General features: G+C 44.7%; 1 protein-coding gene across 1 annotated transcript in view; it reads left to right on the top strand.

Annotated features, from left to right (window-relative positions):
• The first annotated feature begins 361 nt into the window (after nucleotides 1–361).
• The window catches only part of hs3st4 (heparan sulfate (glucosamine) 3-O-sulfotransferase 4), a 119,229-nt gene continuing 105,007 nt past the window's right edge, over nucleotides 362–14,583 (top strand). Inside the window, exon 1 of the mRNA XM_035397310.1 lies at nucleotides 362–1,797. Coding sequence (XP_035253201.1) covers nucleotides 1,163–1,797 — 635 coding nt within the window. The 5' untranslated portion in view covers nucleotides 362–1,162. The remainder of the gene's footprint in view (nucleotides 1,798–14,583) is intronic.

Genomic DNA, 14,583 nt, shown 5'->3' with positions numbered 1-14,583 from the left:
TTGAACTTTCAGCAATGTTCCTTTTGGCGGTTACCGTTGTACGTGGTAGTACATAATATGTATTTTTTAGTCATGATAGGATACTTATTGCTGAAAAAAATATATATATATATATATAATAATAATAATAAGAAGAATAAGTATTACTATTTGTTGATATAATTTCTGTCAACAAATGATAATAATATTATCATTATTAGCAACACCTATAATAATAATAATAATAATAATAATAATAATAATACATCCAAAACTGTTATCCTTGTCTTAAACTTGATTAGACCCTAGCCGTTCTTTTCTTTGAGGGGGGTGGCTTCTCAATTTCGAGGTACTATCAGTGCCGTTTCACAGGTTCCGGAAACCTGAGTCCAGCGGCAGCAGCCCTCTGTGTGCCGGCGTGTGCCGTTTGTTACTGTACTCGCGCTCAGATGAGCTCACGCCGCTGATACGCACGTCGTGTCCACCAATCAACAAAAGGTATTAGGTCAACAGGCAGCGCGCTCAAGCAGGGAGTCAATGAATATGATGCAGAGGGCACTCACGTTCATCTGCACAAAGTTCGCGCATAAACGACGGGCTGTGGGAAGAAGCCTATTTCAATTCCACAGCCGTGCTTGGATTGAACACTCCGTGAATTCGCGCAGGGAAATTGTGAAAATAATGTTGTGCACATTCCTTGTGCGGGAACGGGATTGGATTTAAAAGAAACGCAGAAGAAAAAAATTGCAGGAGACTGAAGACGTGCCTTGCGCGCGACTTCCAAGACTTCGTCAAATTCTTGTATTTTTTTGTTTAAAATGTCAGGACTTCTTCAGTCATGCGCTGCCCATTGCAAATTGAGCTGCTTATTCGGAGAGATACCAGACCGCCGCCTGTCTAATCTAAAAATCCGGTCCTATAAATTGTGACAAAGGCTGTCAGCGTTGGAATAAGAAATCGATATTTAAGAAAGCCGGGCGATTTTCTTTCAAAAATTTTAACGATCTGATTTATTCTGGCCCGAGCTGTGCGCTTGCTAGTTTTATTTTTTAAGGTGAGTGGGGGTCCAGCAGTTTTGTCGGGAACAGTACTGATAGTGACAGATTATTATTGTTGGGTCCATGCAAGGCTTGGGGTGAAAACATGTCTGGCCACTTCTCTGAGGGGATTATTGCTATCAGAGATGGCATTTTGGTCCAGTACTTCAGTTTTCACCGCTAAAGTGCCTCGGAAGATCTTATTCATGTTTACCCTCTCCCTCTCTATCACCTACCTGTTCTATAGCTTGATGAACTGTTACAACTCGTTACAGTTCCCGCTGCAGGAAAACTACGTGTACCAAGGGAGGCTAGTGACAGTGGAGACAACTTTCCTGACGATTAGGGAGAAACTTTATTCCACCACGTCTCAGGGTTATTTCACCGAGGAGCTGCTAGAACGTACCTCGACCGAGCAGACGGTCGCCGGTTACGCAGTCTCCCCGGTAAACCGGGAAGATAATGTGCAAACGGAACAAAAGACGGCGGAGTGGATCAGAACACAGACAAATCCGACTAAAACGAATGCGGGGCTCCAGAATATAGTGCTGGAGAGGGAGCGCCGAGAATTCAGCACCACGGGCGAGGGACTCAGCAGAGGGGCGAATTGCACCTCGGATTACGGGGAGAAAAAGTTGCCCCAGGCCATCATTATCGGGGTGAAGAAAGGAGGCACCAGGGCTCTTTTGGAAGCGTTAAGGGTCCACCCGGACGTTAGGGCAGTTGGGAATGAGCCCCATTTCTTTGATAGACACTACGACAAAGGATTGGACTGGTACAGGTGGGTGCGTTCCCCATTTTCAACGAATGATTATTTTCACCTGGTTGATGCGACCGCGATTTTCAAACTGGTTTTACCACTTCGCACTTGCAACCATTTTTTTAAAATCGGGAAATAAATGGTTTAGGCTACTGTTTTGTTTCAGCGGCTACCAAAAGATTAGCAATAATAGCATTGCACAGTACTTTGGTAATAAATACGATTTAGACTGCTGATATAGTGCTTTTTACTTTAAATCGGTTCATAATGCTGTCAGTAGGCCTTATGTTTTTTATTCAATAACAAAAGACCTCAGCTATTACATGACACATATGATTAATGCTGAAGCAACGGATACCCATTCATTATGTAAAACTAGTATCAACGTGCAATTTAATTCCCATTTACTCTAAGTAGGTGAGAAATTGTACAGATATCTCTCTCAGAAGATTTGTCTTCTGTCCAAATAAATCATACATATGTAGGTACTGTACACCGGACAACATTCACCCAGTATGTATCAAAGTCCCTACAAAGTCTTTGCTGCTCTGGGTCCACCTATTGGTACTTCACACGATGTTGAACATTGAACTGATGCAGAAGATAGTGGGGGTGGGGGTGGGGGTGGTGAGGCGGTGGGGTGGGGGGGGATCAGTGCTTTGGAGCTAGTATTCATGTCAATCTGTTACCAGGGTGTCAGAGGCTGTCATGTGTGGTGATGACTGTGTCAAACGTATGCGGAGAAACACCCAGTGAATATCACTCAGAAATTAGACTGGGGAAATTTTTCTCCTGGAGAAATCAGTGGAAAACTCTGACATGCTTGTCACAGCGTGACATCACGCTTACCCTTAGCGTCTACAATATGTCTGTTTAAAAACAAAAAAAAATGCAAACACAAAGGAAGATGGCATTGGTGTCACCACTAACGCAGCGGAACGCTAACTGTTAATTTACCTATAACAGAATTCATAGGATTACAACTGGAATCCAACGTGCTCTTATCAGAGAAATTGTACTCGGTACTGTTGTCAAGTGGCCTGCACCAGAGTTTATTTAATGCTGAACATTTTAAATTGTGGCTGAACAGGCGCAGTGAGGACAGTCATATCCGCAGAGCTCTCTGAAGTGGTCTGATAAGCTGTTTTGAACCGGTCCGGTTTGACCATCGCCGGCGCATCTCATTGGTCGGAAGCCTCGTCCGCACGCTTGAACCTTTCGTAATATTGCCTGCGGGTGAGCCGTTCCGTACGCGGGAGAACGCTCGGTGTGTCGGTAAGTCACACACAGAGAGTGCGTTTCACGCTGACGGGGCGCGTTTTACACAGTGACAGAGCGGCGTTTTGCGAGCTCTGCTAGCAGGTGAATTAGCACCGAAGGTGTCAGCGCGTGGGTGGGGCCTGACTGGGCCTCTGTGGCCGGACTGCTGAGTGGTTATATTCGAGGGACGGCGCGGGTGAGAGTGAAAGGTGGAGGTAACGAGACTGGGAATATGATTTTTACCTCTCTTGGCATGCCCCCCCCCCCCTCGCTCCCCCCCAGGGGAATTTCAAAAGAAGACAGGCTGTCTTTTAGCGCTTCTTCGTTAGAGCCTTCCCCCGCTCGGAGTCGGAAGTCTGCGCGGTTCGTAGCGCGACGCTAAATTAAGACGCCGAAGTGCTGACCCGGGCGGATCTCCCCGAATGCGGCCGCACCTCCCCGCGTGACCCCTCAAGGGCAGACGGAGCGCAGGAGACCCCCCCCCCCCTCCTCGGCGAGGAGGCCCGGGGCGGTGCTGCGGGTAAACTAGCCATTTAGGAAACGTCCGGAGATATCCATCTCCCCATTCGTCTCCATTCTCATCAGTGCATTTTTATGCACCCGGGACGGCGGCATCCTTCACTGTGAAAATACTGTCTCCCAGGCATCGGGCTGAGACAATAATTCAGCGGGAACCATTTTAGGTCATATAACATCTCGATTTGATTGATATTCACAGAGAGAGGCAAGTTTGGAAAGGGGGGGAGAGAGAGAAAGAGAGAGAGAGAGGGAGAGAGAGATGTATTTTAATGAGAGTCGGAGAACTGATCCATCCCTTTGAAAGAAGAAAGTAAGCTTTTCGTGGGGTCAGTGTTCAGGCTGTTGTCTGATCATTTGTCAGAATTCCAGCAGTGTGTCTCTTTTTTAAACAAATACTTAATTACGGGATATCCTGTCAGTTCATGGTTACAGATTGCTAATCTGTCATTTTTCAAGATAAAGGCGTATCTGAAATGTCAAGGTATTTGTGGTGTTTGATTCTAATACTTAAAGATTTCAGTCATTGGTGCTACCCAAATACCCAAACTGATGCTTCCCTAGGGTTTATATTAGTATTAGTAATGATATTATTCCCATTACATCCCTATCAGTTACTTGTCTTAAAAATCAATGCACATGCCCACAGCCACACTCGCATCTATAACACCAATCCTAACAGAGTGTCAGAAGAAAGCACCGCCGTTCTGCTCTTCAGAAGGATAGCTAATGACATGATGTTTGCATAACACCGCATGTAATGCATTTCAATCTGCGCTGTAAAATATGCGGCATATTGCAAAGTAGCAAACAGCATTGATGTCTCTGGTGTGAATGTTTGAAATGAAAATTCATGTTTGAAAAAAAAAACCCCAAAAAAAACATATTGTATTCCTTCCTTTGTGCGAGGTAATGCATTTTCATCAACGTGACCCCAAAACTAACAGCAGCTGCCAACAGATTATCAAGTCCCTGTGGCAAATTATTTCTGCGGCAGTTCCCCGGAGCATTCGCTGTCTGTAGCTGGCGAGGAATTAGTCCGGCGTCAACTCATTTGGGCCCTCCGGTACAGCGGGAGAAGGCTTTCTCAGCACGCTCGCGAAATGGCCGCCTTTTTTTAATACCAAATCCCAAACCGAATTAAACGAAAACCAGTCCTTAATGAGATCAAAAAAAAGTTCTCAAATCAGCAAGTGCGCTCTGTGACGGCAATCCATACAAGAAAGAAACAACAAAAAATCTCCTCTGTGTAATTGGGAGACAAAGCACGGAAGGTACTGGAACAATCTCGTTCTAATTTGGTTTTCGCCCGAAGCAGCTCGTGCCTCCTATGGATTCTCCACAGTCGTGTGAGTTTAACGCTCAGTGGTCACGCTCAAAGTTTTCTCTGCATTACTCAGGTGTGTTTTTAATATTCAGTCTTCTCTTCCTGAAAAAAAACGAAACTGTGTGAATCCTAGGCCAGTTAGCTGCATTGCTCTCATGTTTTTGCTGACACGGTGTGTGTATTTTCCCTGTGGATGCACAGGCAGCGACGTCATGTCCTGTCATTGCAGTAATTACAGCAAGCATTTTTATCCTTGCATATGTAACATCTGTAGGTCTTGCATGGAAAATCTGTTGTAGGCAGTGTAGCACAGTGGGTAAGGAACTGGGCTTGTAACCGAAAGGTCACAGGTTAGATTCCTGGGTAGGACACTGCCATTGTACCCTTGAGCAAGGTACTTAACCTGCATTGCTTCAGTATATATCCAGCTGTGTAAATGGATACAATGTAAAAGTTGTGTAAGTCGCTCTGGATAATAGCGTCTGCTAAATGCCTGTAATGTAATGTTATGTAAAAAAAAACCTGACTGTGCGGGATTGGGTGGTTTTCTTTTCTAACTGATAATTAATAGACTGATTCATGTCACTAATTAGCCAGAGTTCTCACTCACCTGGTGTCCTGGGTCTAAATCAGTCCTGATTGGAGGGGGAAGAATGAAAACCAGCAGCACTACTGGCCTTCAGGGGTCAAATTAGAGTTTCCATGTCGGGGTAATTACTTCAGACACTTTGCACTCTTGGCCAGTTCATGAAGGTGCTCAGTGCTTCACATGTGCTGGAGCGAGACTGAGCCTCACTCTGGGACCTTTAGCTGTCCACGGGAGGTCAGGATCGCAAACTCAGTGCATTGTGAATAATTTGATTGTTTCAGTGTCACCATATTGGCTCGTGTGTACAATGTGCTCAGTGCTATTTTGCTAATTCAACTGAAGCAGTGGTTTGAAAAAAACATTACATTTAATATTTTGGCACTTCATTACCTTTATCCTTCTTTCTCTTTCACCCTGAGCTCCGCCCCCTCACACACCCCACCCCTCCCTTTCACTCTGAGCTCCGCCCCCTCACACACCCCACCCCTCCCTTTCACTCTGAGCTCCGCCCCCTCACACACCCCACCCCTCCCTTTCACCCTGAGATCCGCCCCCTCACACACCCCACCCCTCCCTTTCACTCTGAGCTCCGCCCCCTCACACACCCCACCCCTCCCTTTCACCCTAAGCTCCTCCCCCTCACACACCCCACCCTTCCCTTTCACTCTGAACCCCACCCCTTGGGATTCCCAAATGACTAAGCACCGTGAGAAAGACTGAAACAAGGTTGCACATCTACTGTGGATGGAATAGTGTTTAATTTCGCAAGAATGAAGTGCTATATAAATTCCTGAAATGAAGTCATGAGATATGGGTAGCATCACTGAAGCAGCGTATCACCGTAAAGTTAATATCATTCATACAGAAAATGCACACCGTTCTCTGAAAGGTGTAGAGCGAGACAGTTCAGGAAGTCTCCATGTGTTAAATATGGTAAAAAATAAGTGTAATCAATCAAGTGTAGAAATGTCTTGAAGGATATTCCATTAGCCTTAAAATAACGGGTCAAGAGATTGCAGCGCTTTTTTAATTCACACCTGATCACTCCGTATGTGAGTGTTAGAGGCATTAGGTTAAGGTTTGTATTTTCACGGGGTAATCCATCTTGGTGGCTAACTTAATGAATTCTTCATAGCTTTCAACACTGTTTAAGCATGAGTAGTTTCCAAGAGGCAGCAAAAAAAATATTTTTAATCTCCGGGGACATCCAGGTGATTGTGAGATTGAAAGAAGCCTGATTTGGGATTACCTGTACGATGTTGTCGAGCTCATTCTCAGCAAGACTCCGTATCCAGGCAAAATTTATCCTTAACTTTGAATCACAATTGAATGCACTTGTTATTAATATAATTTTTTTAATAAAACACAGGTTGGCAAATTCAGTGATTCACAGAAAAAAATTGATTGTGGATGTAGTCAACATGTATTTGTTCAGGACAAATGCAAATTGCGTAGAATTCTCCTAGTCTCTACTGTGATTTGTTCAAAAACTTTGGCTTGAAGCTCCACCAGGTTCACCAACAGTCTGGAATCAGATGGGACATCTTAAATAAAATAATGGCATTTGTCCTACATATAGTGCTTTGATGAATAGCTTTTAAAGGAGTACCATGGTGATTTTCACACTCTCTCGGTTTTATGTGCTATTTGCACAAGAGGCATTGAAGAAACACAATGAGCAAAGTATTAAATATGTCCGTTCTGTATTTTTGGAGAAATATGCGTTTTAAATTCATCGTCCTATTTTCAACCGGTTGAGAAAGTTGTCATTTTGCTACGTCACGAATACAGTAAGCACTCCTATTTCCACGCCCCGTAATCTGACAGGACACACCGTCCTGCTGTTCAGACAATGCAAATATTTGACTAACGTTAGGTTCACTTAAATTAGAGTGCCTTTAGATTATTTCTGGTTATATTCATTTAGCTAGCTAGCTAACGTTAGCTAGCTAGGAAGTTTGCTTTCATAAGGCAATGTTATCGATAACGTTAGCTTGCTAGTTTGCTTTTATGAGGACATTATAGTTGTGCTTTTATCTTAACTTGGCTAGCTAGATAGCAAAAATTATAACTGGATATAAGTCAACGTCCTTACCTTAGCTATCTATCGATACTTGATATACTACTAAGCTAGCTAGCTTGTGAAAATTCAGTCTCCGAAAGAGAGCGCGTATCATGGGGGTAGCTATGGTAATGGGGCACGGTCTGTCAATCATAGCTAACTGATTCTCATTACCACGCCCAGATGGTTCGGGTGAATTTTTATAGTGGGAAATTTAGGCTTAGAAAAATATGTTTTAAAGTACATTGAAATGACTGAAGAATAAAAAAAATATGCACATTTGTTTTGTTGTTGCCTGAAGACAACTGGGAAGTGTCACGTTCAACCACCATGGTACTCCTTTAAACCAAAAAGGTTAAACCATTTTTGATTAGCTGTCATGAGTAAGTAGTCCTTATCTGTAATTAGTAGTTATTCTCAAATTAACTTCTACAAGTGGCCTTGATGCCATGAACACCGACATTCAGTGCTACTGCAACCAAACTATAAATGGAAGCAACAAATTGTTATAGCTTTATTAGTAGACGATGCAAAGTGCCATCATTGTTGTGTAGTTTGTCCATTTAACAAGCACCCCCTCCCTGCAGTCTCATCTACCCCCCAGGCATGACACACTAGATAATACACTCTGGGAGACTTGAACAATCCACTTGAGAAATAAACACACAAATAGTAACTGGGGGTAGGCATTTGCATCGGCCACATGCAAAACCCCACTTCCTTTTTAAGCGGCTGTAACTCTTTTCAGTTCATTCGGGTTTGATTGAAAGGGTGTATTTTATCCAGTAGAGGACATTGGTGTGTGGCATTGGTTTCATTGGAAGTTCATAAGAACGATTGAGAGTAAAACAACAGGAATGGTTGTTGTTCTGCACAGCGTTGCAGTCGACTGTAGCATTGTCCATGCAAGCAGTCATAATGTTTTTTTTCTTTGGCATTTGGAAGATTTTTCTAATTTTGCCAGCTCACCAGCATGGCTAAGGTAAATCCATGGAGTGGGTGAGAAGAAGAAGAGGAACCATGAAGTCTAGCGAGGATACATGCAAACATGGTGATGTTTATATATGTATTACTACTTGTAACATTTCAGTTATTTACATTGTGTTATATTTTTGATATTTGTTATATTTGCATTGGTCATTAGAAACAACTTTCTAGAGAGACAACAGCCTTTTCTAACAATAACATATGAACATGCAAACATGGTGAAGATATATGTATTAGTACTTTCACTTATTCAGTTATAGCATTTCAGAGGTTTTGGTTATGTTTTTTGACCCTTAGACCTATATACTGATGAAATGATGTAAAAATGAGTTTCGTGAGTCAAAAAAGTTGATTTATTGTGAAATATATGATTATAATATGATTTACTTCAATGCACAATTTGACATTTTGGATATATTTGGAGACATTAAGGGACACCAGGGTAAACTGCTTACATTTTTCTCCCTAGATCTTTAGTAGTTCTGCATATCACACTTATGATCACGGAGTTTATAATCCAGGACTTGTAAGCTTTACCTGTTTTATATATGTGATTGTGATTTCTCAGTGTTTCATTTCAAACTGAAGGAGAAAAGCTTCATTTTTGCATTTTCACCAAGATAATTGCAGTCGAGACACTTTATTTCAACCAAAACTTTGAATATAAACCAATCTAGTGTTGTAAATGGCACAAGCGTCTTGCTTCTGTTAAGCCATTTTCCAAGTCTCTGTGATTCTCACGTCTAGGGTTAAAAAGCCCTACATAAAACACCCCCTAAATGGGGGAGGATTTGGCATCTGCACAAAGGCGTTAAATCGGAGCATACTTTTTGTGTACACTGTCAAACAAATTCTAAGTTCTTCTTAATAGCCTACCTGAAAATAGAGGCTTTGATTGCTGGTTCCCTCTAAATTAGCTTTGTACACCTGTGGTGATTCTGTAGAGCTGGATCTACAAGACTGCCATCACACAATTTCACTGATGAAGGGATTATGCTGAAATCTTAACTAAAAAATTTTGTGTGGAACTTTTCTGAATGTAGTTTATGATTTCCTTACATCTGCAAACCTTCAGTTGTAAACGGAATGGCATAAATCACATCGCTCTCCATTCCCATTTAAATATTTTGCTACTTCTTGGATTTGTGGCCAGTAAGTGAAGTTCTTGTCAACGGCGTTCCTGAAAATAGAGGCTCTGATTGATAGTTCTTCTCTAATTATCTTGTACACCTGCGTGTAAAAGATTGCTATCAGCACCCAACACCGTTTCACTGATGAAGGCAGTGGGTTGAGTCTTCGGGTGAAAACAGCGAGTGTGGATCTTTAGCGAGCGTAGGCATGGCCTTTGCACCCGAGCGTGATGCTTAAACTTTCTGTGCTGAGGAGCAGAACCAATCCCGTCAGACCCTGTTCACTCGCTGAATTCCGAAACGCGATGACGCAGCGTGAAAAGGAGCTCCGTGTTTGTGTCGTTTTCACCGCAGTTATTTAACCGGATTATTTACTCCACAGCGGTCTGTGTGACATGTTTACTTGTCACTCTTAAAAGTGTTAAAACCCATAAACAGTTGGCATCGGATGAGGCGGTTTGGAAAATCGCCTTTAAAATCAGCTGTGAAGCCAGCTTTGACGGCAGTGTTTCGCCCTGGATGTAGAAGGGGTGGTGAGATGGTGCAACACGACCCAGGACGGAGTTGTGGGGGTGGGGGTCCCTTTGGACCAGGAGGGTGGGGTCAGGGAAGGGGGTAGGGCTGGATGCTGTAGTTAACACTGACCAGGGTTGGGGGGGGGGGGGTCTCTTTGGACTGGGAGAGTGGGGTTGTGGTGTGTGTGGGGAGGGGGGGGGTAGGGATGGATGGTGTTGTGAACACGGACCAGGGTGTGGGGGGAGGGGGCAGTGGTGGAATTTGCATTTTATTTTTATTTTCTTCCCTTTGTTTGGCGCCCCCTGCAGATCGACTGCACTGTAGGTGACCACCTGTGTCGCTCCTACCTAGTGCTGGCCCTTGACCTTGTGGGGATCAGCTAAAGGTCCCCACAAAGATACATTTTCCTCATCTTTCTATCCTTGTGAGGACATTTGGTTCCCACAAAGGTAGTATTACAAGTTCACACTTACACACACACACACACAGACACACACATACTCCTAGGAGCCACTGCTGTCCTCCCTCTTGCCAACATTGTTTTTGTTTTCTGTTTGCCAAATATGTCTGAGAATTTTTTTCCTGTGCCTTGATGCCAACGGCAAAATCAAACTCCAAGTAATGCCATATAGGCTTCACATAAAAGCAAAGTTTACTTGAAGTTTTTGCTGAAGTGCTCTGTGGAGAGTTCAGCAACATGTAGCCTGTAACTATGATGGGTGAAATATATAACTATTATAGCTAAACTATAAAACTGTATACATAAACTATAAATGTGGTTAATATACGTTGCTGAACAAGATTTTAGCTTTTTGTCGGCACATTGAAAACTGGCAGATAGCTGTTACAAATGTCCCTTATCCACACTGGAGGCTGTGTGGTCTGCTGGCCCTCAAACTGACTTCAATCTGAAGTCAGAGCGTTAACGTTTAATAACTAGGACAAGATTTTTTTCTGTTTTGGACGATTGGGCAGAAGGCGTTGATTTTGAATGAAGAAATAGAAAATGGAACAAAATCTGTCGGCCGATGCCGATTGCCTCAAAATGTCCTTGTATCAACCTGATAAGCCATATCAGCCCGATAAATCAGCCATATCAGCCCGATAAATCAGCCATATCAGCCCGATAAATCAGCCATATTAGCCCGATAAATCAGCCATATCAGCCCGATAAATCAGCCATGTCAGTCCGATAAATCAGCCATATCAGCCCGATAAATCAGCCATATCAGCCCGATAAATCAGCCATGTCAGTCCGATAAATCAGCCGTATCAGCCCGATAAATCAGCCATATCAGTCCGATAAATCAGCCATATCAGCCCGATAAATCAGCCATATCAGCCCGATAAATCAGCCATATCAGCCTGATAAATCAGCCAGGCTGATTGATCGGTCGATCTCTATTCCTAACACAAACTGCTGTCAGGCATGAGGGTCTGCTTTGTAAGAAGACGCCAAGTTGGACTGCCCTTTTCATATGGCCGACACAAACATTTTAGCATTTGGGACCCACCTTCCAGTGCACCAGCCAAATTATACCGCCATTCTGTATAGCCAGCACAAGCAACTGTCCAGCGTGTAGTAATTAGAGAAACTGTCCAGCATGCAGTTTGTCAAATGCTCTGAGCTCTGTGGAATTTAAATGTTCATAACTTGACTTTATTTAGTGCTGATCCACAATACAGCACATAACCTATGCATTGGAACTTGCACATTCAACATAACTTCTAAATATTATGGTCCAAATATGGGTCATCACCTTATTAATGAGCAGTTCATGAACGTATACCCCATGTCTTGCTGCTTGGCGTTGATCTTTACCTCTGCACTGCTCTCTCTGTCCAGGTCTGGTTAATATTTTAAGCATATCAGTGACGAGAGAGCTTTACTGTTTGCGCCCTTGTATGCATGTATTTCTGTGATGTTATTTCAAATGATAAACAGCCATTCACATGCTTCCATTACATTCAGTGTCATTATACGTATTAATGTGTATATTCATGAGAACTTCTCGGTCTCTCGCATTCACGCTTTTTTGCTTTGACTGAAATTTTGGGCATGCTCGTCTTCAAGCAGCATTTCTTTCATGGTGCTGCAGGACCTGTACGAAATGCGTTTTCCTCACTGGTGAGAATGCGTACGTTTCTCCGCTCCTCAGCGTACTGTGCTGGGGTTCAGCCGTCAGTCACGTGATCAGGAACCCCCCGCAGTCGCAGGGGCTCGCTCGTCCTTCCGCGTTCCTCCCCGCTCTCTCCCTTCCCCGATTGCGCTGCGAGCACGTGCGGTACCGGGGGCGTCTTGCGCAGGCCGACAAGCCGCTTGTCTTATCTCCCGCTCCCCGGCTGCTCGCGGTGATGACCGTCTCTGCGCGCGGACCGCAGGGTCTCCGGCGCGGTTAAGCTTGTTCTACCGACGGAGCGCCGCGCAATCGCGGCGGCGGCGAGCCGATGGGACGGCGCGAGCACGCCGAACGCCCAGCTCAGAGACGAATGGAGACGGGGAGCCCGCAGGGGCAGGAGCTCACGCTTTAGCGACCAGTCTGTCACGCGGAGCTGATCTTCTCGCGTGAGCCGGAGGAACCTGTTTGATTCTTTATTCGCAGGGTTGGGGACTCTGCTGCGGTTAGTCCCCCCACTCTTTTACATTACATTACATTACAGGCGTTTAGCAGACGCTCTTATCCAGAGCGACTTACACAACGTTCTGCACAGCATTTACATTGCATCCATTTATGCAGCTGGATGTATACTGAAGCAATGCAGGTTAAGTACCTTGCTCCACGGCACAATGACAGCGTCCTACCCGAGAATCGAACCTGGGACCTTTAGGTTACAAGACTAACTCCTTACCCATTATGCTACACTGCCACTCTTTAGATATGATGCAGGGCCTGGGTGACATTAGACATTTATGAACCTTAGGTCCTGCCAGCCTGCTGTTATTAAGGTTCTCATAAGCGGTCGCAGGTTTTTATGGAGACCCATGAAAGACGATTTTTCTCTCAGTGCTTTGAGATAAAGTTTTATCGGTGCAATGTAGGCACTTAGAACAGCAGCAGCACACTTCTGCAACACAAACAGCCAGTTTAAATATGGGATATATAACAATTATGTGTGTTTATGAATTGATATACTCGTGTTCTAGTCATGAAACTATTTGTTCGAGGTGTTTTTGGACTTGTCGCATTGCGATTGCACTCTCAGTAAAATTCAGGTCCAGTACTTTAGGACTGGAGGCTTTGAGCTGGTGATGTTACATTACATTACAGGCATTTAGCAGACGCTCTTATCCAGAGCAACTTACACAACTTTTTACACAGCATTTTACATTATATCCATTTATACTGAAGCAATTCCGGTTAAGTACCTTGCTCAAGGGTACAACGGCAGTGTCCTACCCGGGAATCGAACCTGCGACCTTTCGGTTACGAGCCCAGTTCCTTACCCACTGTGCTACACTCACGTCCCGTGCGAGGGCCTGACCTGACGGCAGTTATAAGCCTGCGGGCGTTTGAGCCGCAGATCTACTCCGGCGACCATTGCAGTCCTCCTCGCGGTTCAGCACGCGCCCCGTAATGACGGCCAATCGCAGGTGGCTCACGAGGCGACGGCCGTTACTCAGGAGACCGGCTCCGTTTTATCCGGCGGCTGCCGGAAGAAGAGCGCGGATCAAAAAGCGCTGAGCTCAGCTTGACGGTTTCCCCCCCGCTCTTAATTTGGGGTTTCTTGAGCAATGCCCAGCGTGCTCAGATCCCCATGAAACTATACGTTTGTCACCGAGGGTAAATCGTTTTCTCTTTCCCCGGCGAGATGCTGTAATACGGCGCTTTTTTATCTTTGCTTCAGCCGGCTCCTGCTCTCTTAGCCCTCGGCTCTATGCAGTATCAGAGCCGTGTAGTTCTCAACTTGTGTTCTTCGTTGTCCAAGGACATTTTCCTTTGCATTTAATCGTGTATTATTATTATTATTATTTTTTTGCGGATAACCATCGCAGAGGATTTCTTATTCTTCTGTCTCTGGAATGGGGTGGAGATCGTACTTAAACCCCACTCTCTGGATTGGGTGGGGTATGGGGCTGTTGGTGGGTGTGAGGTGGAGAGCATGCTGAATCCCTGCCCTCTGGAATGGGTGTGGCGTGGGGCTGTTGGCGGTATCGGGTGTGAGGTGGAGAGCGTGCTGTAGCCCCACCATTTGGAATGGGTATGGTGTGGGGCTGTTGGTGGGTGTGAGGTGGAGAGCATGCTGAATCCCTGCCCTCTGGAATGGGTGTGGCGTGGGGCTGTTGGTGGTATCGGGTGTGAGGTAGAGAGCATGCTGAAACTTCGCCCTCTGGAATGGGTGTGGCGTGGGGCTGTTGACGGTATCGGGTGTGAGGTAGAGAGCGTGCTGAGGCCGGTCTGTACCCTCTCAGGACTGACAT

This window comes from Anguilla anguilla, chromosome 17 (assembly GCF_013347855.1).
Source record: "Anguilla anguilla isolate fAngAng1 chromosome 17, fAngAng1.pri, whole genome shotgun sequence".
Classification (NCBI taxonomy): Eukaryota; Metazoa; Chordata; class Actinopteri; order Anguilliformes; family Anguillidae; genus Anguilla; species Anguilla anguilla.
Note: the sequence above shows the minus strand (reverse complement) of the source record. Positions and strands in the feature narration are given on the sequence as shown.